Source organism: Heteronotia binoei, chromosome 21 (assembly GCF_032191835.1).
Source record: "Heteronotia binoei isolate CCM8104 ecotype False Entrance Well chromosome 21, APGP_CSIRO_Hbin_v1, whole genome shotgun sequence".
NCBI classification, from domain to species: Eukaryota; Metazoa; Chordata; class Lepidosauria; order Squamata; family Gekkonidae; genus Heteronotia; species Heteronotia binoei.
The window spans coordinates 15889633-15903681 of record NC_083243.1 but is presented as its reverse complement, the minus strand read 5'-3'; the positions used below and the strand labels follow the sequence as shown (position 1 = coordinate 15903681).

Sequence of the window (14049 nt, the reverse complement as noted above, 5' to 3'; positions counted from 1 at the left end):
AGGAAGGAAGGAAGGAAGGAAGGAAGGAAGGAAGGAAGGAAGGAAGGAAGGAAGGAAGGAAGGAAGGAAGGAAGGCAAATAGAGAGGGAGGGAGAGGTGGAAATAAAGCAGCTTTAACTTTAAATGCATTCTCCAAGCCGCTGACTGGCTTGGCTTGGAGAATTGATTTAAAGAGACCTTGGAGAAGTGATTTAAAGATGCCTTCTCCAAGCTGGCCAGGAGGGTGGTGGGAGCTTCAAGAGCCACACAATATGTGTGAAAGAGCCACCCCTGGTCTGAAGGAAGACTGACTGTGCATTTTGCATCAAAATTAGCTGCACTCGTTTGGTCCTGAGAAACGGGACAAGTTATCCAGCTGTTCCAGCTAAATGGATCACCAGTTTTGCAGAATATCAGCCCACCGCTTGTGCCAAAATTGCATCCTAAATTGCTGATCAGTTGGGTTAGAGCAGATAAAAGGAAGTCCTTCACCCAAAGGGTGATTAACACACGGAATTCACTGCCACATGAGGTGATGACAGCTGCCAGCACAGCCAGCTTCAAGAGGGGACTGGATAAATGTATGGAGCAGAGGTTCATCAGTGGCTATTAGCCACAGTGTATAGATGGAACTCTGTCTGAGGCAGTGATGCTCTGTCTTCTTGGTGCTTTGGGGGGGGGGGGGCAACAGTGGGAGGGCTTCTAGTAGCCTGGCCCTACTGGTGGACCTCCTGATGGCACCTGGGTTCTTTTGGCTACTGTGTGACACAGAGTGTTGGACTGGATGGGCCACTGGCCTGATCCAACATGGCTTCTCTTATGTTCTTATGTGTGACTCAGAAAGTTGGACTGGATGGGCCTCTGGCCTGATCCAACATGGCTTCTCTTATGTTCTTATGTGTGACACAGAGTGTTGGACTGGATGGGCCATTGGCCTGATCCAAGATGGCTTCTCTTATGTTCTTATGTGTGACACAGAGTGTTGGACTGGATGGGCCATTGGCCTGATCCAACATGGCTTCTCTTATGTTCTTATGTGTGACACAGAGTGTTGGACTGGATGGGCCATTGGCCTGACCCAACATGGCTTCTCTTATGTTCTTATGTGTGACACAGAGTGTTGGACTGGATGGGCCACTGGCCTGATCCAACATGGCTTCTCTTATGTTCTTATGTGACACAGAATGTTGGACTGGATGGGCCATTGGCCTGATCCAAGATGGCTTCTCTTATGTTCTTATGTGTGACACAGAGTGTTGGACTGGATGGGCCATTGGCCTGATCCAAAATGGCTTCTCTTTTGTTCTTATGTTCTCTCAAACCATGTCAAACCAGTGACTGAAAGTCAGGCACGGCAGCCATTTTGTGGATGGCTCCACCTCCCGCAGCAGCCGTTTTTATATCCATGCCCACTACGCAGTATCAGAATTCCAAAGGTGCTCACAGGCTCAAAATGGTTGGAGACTCCTATACTACAGCAACTTTGGCTATTTGAGTGGTATGAAGCAGTTTCCTTGGCGTCGTTGGCTGTGTATTTTGCAGCGGGTGAGAATGGTCGAAGCATTCCCACATGGGGAACGCCAGAGGAATCCTAAAAGCAGCAAAAGACACCAACCACAAGACCATCACAACGAAGGAGAAAGGTAGCGAGGAGAGGTCCCATTTTAAGAAGAACACCCGATATTCCGTAACGCTCCCGCTTACCGCTGTAAACCAGTTGTTCTGAAATACGTCTAGCTTATTCTTGCTCATCTGGCTCAGGATTCTGGCCTGCGGGACCACGCTGAGGATACGGATCTTCTCTGTATCCGTCCTCGAATGCTCCAGCAGAGACGCCTGAGAAAACGAAATCACCACATTCAAACGGTGAAGCCAAAATCTCACTGCTATCAGCCCCCCCCCCCCTTAGCATCGGGGTCCTCGCTCTCCCCGACCCTTGCCTCAGATCTGCTGTTCGTTCCTGGTCTTCTGCAGCAGAAAAATGCAGAAACGCTTCTTAAGCTCTCTTTCAGCTATGAACTCCTGGAGTTCTTCCACAGCGATGGAAGCCGCAACAGAAAAGAACGTGGTATGGTTCTACGGGCCCTCTGCTGGGGTTCTCGACCTCCAAAAGGGGCCCACAGAACCTTTTTTTTTTTTGGCAACTGTGTGACACAGAGTGTTGGACTGGATGGGCCATTGGCCTGATCCAACATAGCTTCTTTTATGTTCTTATGTGTGACACAGAGTATTGAACTGGATGGGCCAATGGCCTGATCCAACATGGCTTCTCTTATGTTCTCATGTGTGACACAGAGGGTTGGACTGGATGGGCTATTGGCCTGATCCAACATGGCTTCTCTTATGTTCTTATGTGTGACACAGGGTGTTGGACTGGATGGGCCATTGGTCTGATCCAACATGGCTTCTCTTATGTTCTTATGTGTGACACAGTGTTGGACTGGATGGGCCATTGGCCTGATTCAACATGGCTTCTCTTATGTTCTTATGTGTGACACAGAGTGTTGGACTGGATGGGCCGTTGTTCTTACCTTCCAGAATTATTACTGATCTCCAGACTACAGAGTTCCCCTGGAGAAAATGGCTGCTTTGGAAGATGGAGTCTAAGGCATTATACTCTGCAGAAGTCCTTCCTCAAAACCCTGCCCTTCTCAAGCTCCAAATCGTCAGGAACTTCAAACCTAACCCCCGCTTTGCTGCTAGTTCACACAACCAGGGGTGGAATTCTAGCAGGAGCTCCTTTGCATATTAGGCCACACACCCGTGATATAGCCAATCCTCCATGAGCTTACAAAAAAGAGCCCTGTGCCCTGCTTGCGGGGGGCACAGTGGGAGGGCTTCTGGAGTTCTGGCCCCACCAATGGACCTCCTGAGGGCACTTGGTTTATTTGGCCTCTGTGTGACACACAGCATTGCACTGGATGGGCCACTGGCCTGATCCAGCATGGCTTCTCTTATGTTCTTATATCTGAGGCAGTGGTGCTCTGTATTCTTGGTGCTTGGGGTGTGTGGAGAAACACCATCTTAGTTAATGGTGGTGCTTGGTTAGGAGGGAACATGAAACTGCTAAGGCAGGCTTTGTGGCCTAGCCTTCCCTTCACTCCCTCCTCCCTTCCGGAGTTAAACCATCAACTCTAGGGGAAAAGCCTCCTAGAGGGGCAGGAAGTTCTTTTTTTTTTTATTGGAGGGAGGCGGGAAAAGATCAGTTCTTGGCTGGCCCTCAAGGAGAGAGGTTGTCAGTCTGTGGGCTCCTGAATGGGGGAGAGGCCTTCTCCTGAGGGAGAGGAGGACTCCAGGCAGTCAGAACGAGGAAGTCATCCACAAGGCAGGGCAAGGTTAGACCAGGGATGGGAGGATACGTTTAAATCCACCTTTTATTTGTGCTTCTGGTTGCTGTTCGGGTGTTGTGCTAAACTTTTACATGCATCTGCTTTTGTTTTGTTTTTTTCTTTTTCTCTTCTAATTAAATATTTTTACTGTTTTGAATGCTTTCAGTCAAACTTTGTACCACATAGATCCCCAACCGCTTTAGACCACGCTGCTTTATGAAGGGGGCCCTGGGGAAAGGGGGAAGGCATGTAGTTGGATAAGGTGCCAATCCTCCAGGGGTTCCCCAAAGAAGTGCTGTGGTCTCTGTGATACCCAAGTACAGGGTGGCAGAGGACCTTGAGGCCTGGGCTCAGAGCTGGAGAGGGGGATTGGGAGTCCTGTTCCTCTCAATCCGAACCCCTAGACTGAGCAGGTGGTGGCAGCGAGCCCAAGTGGCCGGAGGAAAAATAGCTCCCTCCAAAAAGGGGAACGGGGTCTGGTAGACAAACCAGGGCCGTTCTGTCCCAGGGGGGAACAGTGGGAGGGCTTCTAGTGTCCTGGCCCCACTGATGGACCTCCTGATGGCATCTGGGTTTGTTGGCCACTGTGTGACACAGAGTGTTGGACTGGATGGGCCATTGGCCTGATCCAGCAAGGCTTCTCTTATGTTCTTAGGTTCTAACCTGCCCCAAATGTCAAACCTGAGAAATTTTGGAGTCCGTTATGAACTTGACGGCCGCAGCTGCCTCATCCTCAGTAATCAAGACCTCATCCAGATGGGTCAGAGTCTTCAGCTGGCCAATCACGCTTAACCGCACAGAAGCTGGCTGGGGAGAGGAGGAAGAGAAAAAAACAGAACAGCATCATTTTCCTGAGGTAATGAACGATCCGAGTGGGGGGAACATTGACTTTACAATGTGGGTTTCCCAACAAATTCCACGAGGCCCCTTCATTGGTGGAAGATTGAAGGCCAAACCTCCCATGTTGACATGTTGCCATCAGTAGGGTTGCCAGCATTTTCATAGATTCCTCAGACCACAGATTCAGCAGGAAGCTCACAGGAGCGCAGCTCCTGAACCTTTCTGAGGGTTCCCCCTCTTCCTCCCCACCTACCTACCTTGTCAGTTGAATAGTAGGTGCAGCCAGTGTTCCCTCTAAGCTGAGTTAGCATGAGCTAGCTCACAGATTTTTAGCCTCCAGCTCACACATTTTTGTTTTAGCTCAGGAAAAAATAACCCCAGAGCACAATAATTTATGCAGGAGCTCACTAACTTTAATGCCGGTAGCTCACAATGTAGAATTTTTGCTCACAAGACTCTACAGCTTAGAGGGAACAATGGAGCTGCATAACAATCCCTGGATTAGGAGAGAGGGCAGCCAGCCAGCCACCAGGGGCTTTGCCACACCCCCAGCAGCCCTCATTAACCCCTGGAGAAGCCCACGCCACCCTTTCTCCACTTCTGATGTGATTTTGGGTGGCAGGTGGCTTGCTGGCCTTTTGACTATGTCAGGGGTGGGGAAACCTCCGTTCCAAGAGCCGTATACAGCCCTCGAGGTTACTTGATGTGGCCCTCGGGGATTGCTGAACCAAACTGAGCCATGTGGCAGCCTCCCTGGGGCCTGGCTGGCCAGCAAGGATCGTGGGGCCCAGCCACGTTGGGCAGAAGCCTCCCCAGGGCCAGGCAGGGATCACACAGCCCAGATGTACTGTGTGGCAGCCTGGCTGGCCGGCCAGAATTGCTGCAGGGCCTGGAAAAGTTACTGTCACAGTTCTGTTTGCACTTGATTATCCCAGATGGTGTGGCCTAAAATGCTAATAAGTGTGTGACCTAATATGCTAATATTAGGGGATGTGGTCTAATATGCTACTGAGTTCCTGCTGGGCTTTTTCTACAAAAAAGGCCTGGACCTATGCATTTGCCTAGGGCGGCAGGCCGTGTGTGTGTCGGAGGGGGGGCAGATTAGGCTCTCCCCACATGACTTCAAATAGAAAAACAACTATTTGCAATAATTTTGCTGGCCTGAATCAATCTCCCTCGGTGGAGCACTGTTTTTTAAGTTGATAATTTTTAATGGCCCGCGGATGATGTTATAAATATCCATATGGCCCTTGGCAGAAAAAAGGCTCCCCACCCCTGGACTATGGGAAGGGGCAGCCAAGGAGAGCGAGGCCTGCTTGGGTGGCTGGATGATGGATCTCTAGCCAACCCAAGCACGCTTCACTTGCCCAGGGCTCTCCTTTCTTGCATCAGGTTGCTTTTAGTTGGGGGCGGTGGTGGCATATGCTAATGAGTTATGCTAATGAGCTCCGCTACCAATTTTTCTACAAAACGATCCCTGCCTCTAGCTGTCCCTTTAATATCACTTCGATCAGCAGCAAGTTCGAGGTCAGGGGTGGCCAAACTTGCTTAATGTAAGAGCCACAGAGAATAAACATCAGACGTTTGAGAGCCGCAACACAAGGCAGGCAGGCAAATAGATTGGGGGAGGGAGAGGTGGAAAGAAAGCAACTTCAAATGCATTCTCCGAGCTGCCAGCTAGCTCTACTTGGAGAAATGATTTAAAGAGAGAAATGCCTTCTCCAAGCCTGCCAAAGGGGCAGTGGGGGCTTCAGGAGTTCGCAAAATAAGTGTGAAAGAGCCACACATGGCTCCCGAGTCACAGTTTGGCCACCCCTTGTCTAGGTGGTCCTATCTATAACCAATTCCATGAAAAGTTTCACCTGCCCATTCAAAATACATCTACCCTTGATTAAAGGGAGAAGACGTTTTCCCCTATGCTTCAGAATCCTCTGACCTAACTTTGAAGAGGAAAGGAAAGGCCCCCTGTGCAAGCACCAGTCATTTCCGACTCTGGGGTGACGTTGCTTTCACAATGTTTTCACGGCAGACTTTTTAAGGGGTGGTTTGCCGTTGCCTTCCCCAGTCATCTACACTCTCCCCCCAGCAAGCTGGGTCCTCATTTGACCGACTTCGGAAGGATGGAAGGCTGAGTCAACCTCGAGCCGGCTACCTGAACCCAGCTTCTGCCAGAATCGAACTCAGGTCGTGAGCAGAGAGTTCAGACCACAGTACTGCTGCTTTACCACTCTGCGTCACGGGGCTGCTAACTTTGAAGAAGAATCATGCTGACGAGAACTCATCTCTCAACATGTAAAAACGCCATAAGCTGAAAACGTAGTTAGTTTTTAAGCTGCTACTAGCTGTTCTACAGCAGACCAACATGGCCGCCCTCTGAAAACATAAATGAGGCGTGTGAGGGGAGCCTCCACACTCAGAGGCACAAAGCTTCTAAATCCCTGAGCCAGGAGGCAACCTCAGGGAAAGGCCTCAGCCTCTATGCCCTGTTATTGGCCCTCCAGAGGAACTGGCTGGCCATTGTGTGAGACAGGAGGCTGGACTAGATGGACTATTGGTCTGATCCAGCAGGGCTCTCCTGATGTTCTTATGAAGGCTTCAGCCTCTATGCCCTGTTGTTGGCCCTCCAGAGGAACTGGCTGGCCACTGTGTGAGGCAGGATGCTGGACTAGATGGACTATTGGTCTGATCCAGCAGGGCTCTCCTGATGTTCTTATGAAGGCTTCAGCCTCTATGCCCTGTTGTTGGCCCTCCAGAGGAACTGGCTGGCCACTGTGTGAGACAGGATGCTGGACTAGATGGACTATTGGTCTGATCCAGCAGGGCTCTCCTGATGTTCTTATGAAGGCTTCAGCCTCTATGCCCTGTTGTTGGCCCTCCAGAGGAACTGGCTGGCCACTGTGTGAGGCAGGATGCTGGACTAGATGGACTATTGGTCTGATCCAGCAGGGCTCTCCTGATGTTCTTATGAAGGCCTCGGCTTCTCTGCCCTGTTGTTGGCCCTCCAGAGGAACTGGTTGACCTTTGTGTGAGGCAGGATGCTGGACTAGATGGACCACTGGTCTAATCCAGCAGGGCTCTCCCGATGTTCTTATGAAGGCTTCAGCCTCTATGCCCTGTTGTTGGCCCTCCAGAGGAACTGGTTGGCCACTGTGTGAAACAGGAGGCTGGACTAGATGCACCACTGGTCTGATCCAGTAGGCTCTTCTGATGTTCTTCTCAGGGGAAGGCCTCAACCTCTATGCCCTGTTGTTAGCCCTTCAGAGGAACTGGTTGGCCACTGTGTGAGACAGGAGGCTGGACTAGATGGACCACTGGTCTGATCCATCAAGACTCTTCTGATGTTCTTATGAAGGCCTCAGCCTCTATTGCCCTGCTGTTGGCCCCCAGAGGAACTGGCTGGCCACTGGGTGAGACAGGATGCTGGACTAGAAGGGCCCTCCCTGGTCTGATCCAGCAGGGCTCTCCTGATGTTCTAATGAAGGCCTCAGCCTCTATGCCCTGTTGTTAGCCCTCCAGAGGAACTGGTTGGCTGCTGTATGAGACAGAATGCTGGACTAGATGCACCAGTGGTCTGATCCAGCAGGGCTCTTCTGATGTTCTTCTGATGTTCTTCTGATGTTCTTCTCAGGGGAAGGCCTCAACCTCTATGTCCTGTTGTTAGCCCTTCAGAGGAACTGGTTGGCCTCTGTGTGAGACAGGAGGCTGGATTAGATGGACCCCTGGTCTGATCCAGCAAGGCTCTTCTGATGCTCAAATGAAGGCCTCGGCCTCTCTGCCCTATTGCTGGGCTTCGTCCACTGCGTGAGACAGGATACTACATAAGAACATAAGGGAATCCATATTAGAGCAGGCCAATGACCCATCCAGTCCAACACTCTGTATCACACAGTGGCCAAAAAACCAGGTCCCATCAGGAGGTCCATCAGTGGGGCCAGGACACTAGAAGCCCTCCCACTGTTGCCCCTCCTAAGCACCAAGAAAACAGAGCATCACGTGCCCCAGACAGAGAGTTCCACCAATGCACTGTGGCTAATAGCCACTGATGGATCTCTGCTCTAGATGTTTATCCAATCCCCTCTTAAAGCTGGCTATGCTTGTAGCCACCACTACCTCCTGTGGCAGTGAATTCCACATGTTAATCACCCTTTGGGTGAAGAAGGACTTCCTTTTATCCGTTTTAACCTGACTTCTCAGCAATTTCATTGAATGCCCACAAGTTCTCGTGTTGTGAGAAAGGGAGAAAAGTACTTCTTTCTCTGCTTTCTCCATCCCATGCATAATCTTGTAAACCTCTATCATGTCACCCCGCAGTCGACGTTTCTCCAAGCTAAAGAGCCCCAAGCGTTTTAACCTTTCTTCATAGCGAAAGTGTTCTAACTTTGCTCACAACTTTGATGCCAGTAGCTCACGAAGTGGAATTTTTGCTTGCAAGACTTCATGGCTTAGAGGGAATATTGGTTTTGGCCTGAACATTGTTACACCAAAAAGTTCAGGGTTTTGGGGGGGGGTTTCACGGTGAGCTCAAGGAATGCTGTAACTGCTCCTGACCCAGCTAACAGAGGTTTTAGTATTTATTTATTTATTTTAAAAAGAGCTCCTCAGCCTTTTTGAGCCTCTGGACACCCCTTGGAATTCTATTAGCCACAGCTTATCGTTGGAACTCTCTGTCTGGGACAGTGATGCTCTGTATGTTTGGTGCTTGGGGGGGGGCACAGTGGGAGGGCTTCTAGTGTCCTGGCCCCACTGGTGGACCTCCAGATGGCACCTGGGTTTTTTGGCCACTGTGACACAGAGTGTTGGACTGGATGGGCCATTGGCCTGATCCAACATGGCTTCTCTTATGTTCTTATGCTGCATCAATTAGTTTGCTCTCGAGGACATTTTTCCTGAGCTAAGACAAAAATGTGTGAGCCAGAGGCTAAAAAACTATGAGCTAGCTCACCGTAACTCAGTTTAAAGGGAACACACCGAAACCTGGCCGAAACATACCTTATGCCATGGGTTATGCCTGATATTCAGACTGAGCACGACGGGCGTGTGTCTCCGTAAAACGTGGATTTCTTCCCCTGTCTTTTTCAGCTGATTCCAGCTCAGATCCAGATGCTTCAGTTTGATTAGACCTCTAATGCCTTCCAGGGTGATCACGTGGTTATGGCTGGCATCGAAATATTCCAGGTTTGGCTGCAAGGCAGTAGCGAATAGAAGCATCAACTTATGAAGGGGTGAGATGTCATTGCGCCTGTCTATTGGCCAGAAACCACGGGACACCTGGGTGGATTTGAACTCTGAACAGAAGCCAATGAACAGAAGAACAAGGAACAGAACAAGGAACAGAAGCCAATGAGCGGTCTTGGCGCAAAACTTGACTATCAACTTGCATGTTTATAGGCGGGGTCTCAGGCCCCGTCATTTTGTCTTTAGCATGCAGCGGCAATAAATCATCTTCTGTGTTGAACTCCGCTGCATCAAACTCACTATTTAACACCTTCCAAAGTGGCTCTTAGCCTGGGGCCTCTGTAAGGACCAGAAGGGTATCAGGACACTTCTTTGACATGCACTCCAAAGAGCAATAAGGAATACCAGTTTTAGAGCAGGGATCCCCAAAACGATGCTTGCAGAAACCAGGGTATCCCCCACCAGGGCTTTTTTTGTAGAAAAAGCCCAGCAGTAACTCATGTGCATATTAGGCCACACCCCCTGACATCACCGCTGTTTCACACTGGGCTTTTTTGTAGAAAAAGCACAGCAGGAGCTCATTTGCATATCAGGCCACCCACCCCTAACACCAACCAGCCAGAACTGCGTCCCTGCTCAAAAAAAAAGCCCTGCCCATCAGTATCTTCCGGAACCTGTCAAACATTTGTAGAAAATGGGCAGAGGGAGGTGAGGCTTTTGCCCAACAGGGCTTCTCATTGGCCACTGGAGATCTGATTGGCTGTGCGGATTTAAAACAAATTCTTTGGGGCAGCAGCTGCCACCACAGCACAAGGACAATCTCTGTGCAGCTGAACGTAAGCCGTGCGCACGCGTGGAAATATTTTTAAACTTCACGTTCGTTTTAAAAGGCGTCTGTTGATTCAAACAATTTTTTTTTAATTTTTGCAACCTATTGAAATACATTTAAACATATACTTTCAGATGCTAACCAATACATTACAAATTTCCTCCCCCCCCCACCCCAACCCTCGGTTTCTTGACCTCCGCCGGTGCTTAAAGTGATTAAAAAAGATGAAAAGGTAAAATTCACAATTATAGAATCTTCGCTTACGCGTCCAGTTATCTTAACACAAAATAAACCAAGACTATGCGTTCATAATTATTAAAATTAACCTTCTATTTTTCTCATAATCCAACCACCTATAAAATTGCATATCAGGTCAGAAAACCATGTTAACAACTTTATCTTCCCATCAAAAGTGCATGTAATAATATCAAAGACCACTAAGTGTTCTCTTCACTTTCCATTGTTTTTCAACATATTTTTGAAATTTCTTCCAATCATCCTTAAATTTTTCTGAATTACAGTCTTCTAAGATTCTAGTAAGTTTATCCATTTCACTCCAGTGTAACACTTTTAAGATCCAGTCCCATTTCTCTGGTATTTTATCTTGCTTCCACATTTGCGCATATAGTGTCCTTGCAGCTGAAAGCAAGTACCACAACCATGTCCTATCTTGTTTCGGAAAACTTTCCATTTGTAATCCCACCAGAAAGATATCTGGTGCTCTCTTAATGTCATAACCCAAAATTTTCGAGGTCTCTTGTTGAATCATTTGCCAAAACTGTTTCGCTTTATCACAAGTCCACCACATATGGTAGAAAGAGCCTTCATGTTTTTTACATTTCCAACACCTGTCTGATATTTGATTATTCATTTTTGCTCATTTCTTAGGTATCATATACCATCTGTACAACATTTTAAAACAGTTCTCTTTAATATTGTAACACATCGATATTTTCATAGAGTTCTTCCATAGGTGTTCCCATGTCTCCATTTGTATTTCTTTGTTCATATTTATTGCCCATTTTATCATTTGCGGTTTCACTACTTCATCTTCTGTAGACCATTTCAATAGTAACTTATACATCCTTGAAATCAATTTTTCATTCTCACCCAACAGCATTTTTTCCAATTCTGTTTGGTCTTGTCTTATTCCTGTATTCCTAATATCCTGCTCCACCAAGCTTTTCATTTGTTGCAGTTGATACCAATTAAGTTTGTCCTGCAATTCTTCCACCGGTTTTAGTTCCACCTTGCCTCCCTGTATTTTTAGCAGTTGTTTATATGATAACCATTTATCTTCCTGTGGATCTGACAATAACATTATGACTTCTGTTGGCACAATCCATAGTAGTTTTCTCTCATCACCATATTTATTATATTTTTTCCAAGTACTCAACAAGTTTCTTCTTATGTAATGATGTGAGAAAAAAACATCCATCTTCTCCTTCCCGTAATACATATAAGCATGCCAACCAAAAACGTTCCCATGGCCTTCTAATGCCAATAAGTTCCTGTTAAGTAAAGTTATCCAGTCCTTAATCCAGACCAAACAAACAGCATTTTTAAAAGGCATCTGTTAAACTGAGTTGCCACCTGAAATCAGGCAAGGCTAACTTCTGGCACCCTCCCCCCATGCTGATAATGTCACCCAGCGCCCTAGGCAATCGCCTAGTTTGCGTAGTGGCAGGGCTGGCCCTGCCTGGAATGCTGAAGAGTTACTGTTAGCATTATGCATAACCTCACACCCTGCCATTTTGTGGCTGGCCCTGCCTCCCCAGCCTGCCATTTTGTGGCTGGCCCTGCCTCCCCAGCCCGCCATTTTGTGGCTGGCCCCGCCTCCCCAGCCTGCCATTTTGTGGCTGGTCCCGCCTCCCCAGGCTGCCATTTTGTGGATGCCCCTATGCCAGAATTCCAAATGTGCCCATAGGCTCAAAAAGGTTGGGGACCCCTATTCTAGAGAGAAACAAGGATGACTTTCCACAATTAAGAGCAGATACAGACACAGTTCTCTTACCATGTGATAAACATCATCCAGACAAGTGAACTCATTAAAACTGACGATCAGCTTCCGCAGTGCGGTGAGCCTGGAAATGTCTCGTAGCTTGCTCAGTCGGTTTCCGTGCAAATTCAGAACCTAATGTCAAAAGTATTTATGTATGTATTTATTTATTTTTATTTTATTGGATTTATATCTCGCCCTCTCTGCCGAAGCACGCTCAGGGCGGCTTACAACACATAACTTACAATAAAAACATTTACAGTAAAAGCATTAAACAGTTTAAAATAATTTGGTGCTAATTTCAGTACAAATTTAAGATGGCGTTCAATGATCTTAAGCATACCTAAGAGAAGCCATGCTGGATCAGGCCAATGGCCCATCCAGTCCAACACTCTGTGTCACATAAGAACATAAGAGAAGCCATGTTGGATCAGGCCTATGGCCCATCCAGTCCAACACTCTGTGTCACACATAAGAACATAAGAGAAGCCACGTTGGATCAAGCCAATGGCCCATCCAGTCCAACACTCTGTGTCACACGTAAGAACATAAGAGAAGCCCTGTTGGATCAGGCCAGTGGCCCATCCAGTCCAACACTCTGTGTCACATAAGAACATAAGAGAAGCCATGCTGGATCAGGCCAATGGCCCATCCAGTCCAACACTCTGTGTCACACAATGGCCAAAAAACCCAGGTGCCATCAGGAGGCCCATTAGTGGGGCCAGGATACCAGAAGCCCTCCCACTGTGCCCCCCGCAGCACAGGAATACAGAGCATCACTGCCCCAGACAGAGAGTTCCAACAATACGCTGTGGCTACTAAGCCACTGATGGACCTCTGCTCCATATGCTTATCCAGTTGGATCTAGCGTCTTGGTGGTGGTGGTGGTCAGCATCTCAGTTAAATGCTAACTGAAACAACGCTGTCTTACATGCCTTGCGGAACTGGGCAGGGTCCCGCAAGGCTCTGACCTCCTCAGATAGTTGGTTCCACCAATGAGGGGCGACAACTGAGAAGGCTCGTTCTTGCGTTGTTTTCAGTCTTGCCTCCCTCAGCCCGGGGACCGATAACAAGTTTTGTGTTCCTGATCTAAGTACCCTCTGGGGAACATGTGGGGAGAGACGGTCCCTAAGGTAAGGAGGTCCTTGGCACTATAGGGCTTTAAAGGTAATAACCAGCACCTTGTAGCGGATCCGGTATAGCACTGGCAGCCAGTGCAGCGTCCACAGCCCAGGTTGTTTGAGCTCCAGAATGGAGAGCCCCAAGAGCAGCCTGGCTGCCACATTCTGCACCAGCTGCAGTTTCCGGATTCGGGACAAGGGCAGCCCCATGTAGACGGCAATGCAGTAGTCTAATCCTGAGGTGACTGTAGCATGGATCACAGTTGCCAAATCACCGCGCGCGAAGAAGGGATTGTTTTGTTCTTGAAAGTCTTTATGGGTCATCTAGGCTGCCAAGCCCACAGTCCAGGTGGGGATTCCCCCGCCCAGGAAGTTCCCAACCCGCCGGCCCACATTGGGTTGGCTAGGGGAACCTCCCCCTACATCGCCAGCGCGATGATGTCACCCGGAAGTGACATCATCACACTGGTGACATTGTGTGATGGCCACTCTAGGTGTTTCCGGGAAAACACTATGGTTTTCCCAGATGCTCTAGCCATCTGGGAGGGAAAAAACTCTCTGGTACCTATTGTACCATAGAGTTTTCCCTCCCAAATGGCTAAAGCATCCGGGAAAACCATAGAGTTTTCCCGGAAACAGCTAGAGCGGCCGTGCGCGACGACGTTACTTCCGAGACAGCGAGAGGTACCTCCCCCTACATCACCGGCGTGATGATGTCACCCGGAAGTGATGCCATTGCACCGGTGACATCATGTGGTGGCCACTCTAGGTGTTTCC

The 14049-nt window shown here is 48.6% G+C and overlaps 1 protein-coding gene across 1 annotated transcript in view; it reads right to left on the bottom strand.

The window, feature by feature from the left end:
* LRRC9 (leucine rich repeat containing 9) overlaps window positions 1-14049 on the bottom strand; it is a 97718-nt gene that overhangs the window by 32917 nt on the left and 50752 nt on the right. The window contains exons 16-19 of the mRNA XM_060261514.1: window positions 12167-12286; window positions 9138-9329; window positions 3990-4115; window positions 1684-1815 (exon numbers count right to left, since the gene is read on the bottom strand). Of these exons, the coding sequence (XP_060117497.1) occupies window positions 1684-1815; window positions 3990-4115; window positions 9138-9329; window positions 12167-12286 (570 nt within the window). The remainder of the gene's footprint in view (window positions 1-1683; window positions 1816-3989; window positions 4116-9137; window positions 9330-12166; window positions 12287-14049) is intronic.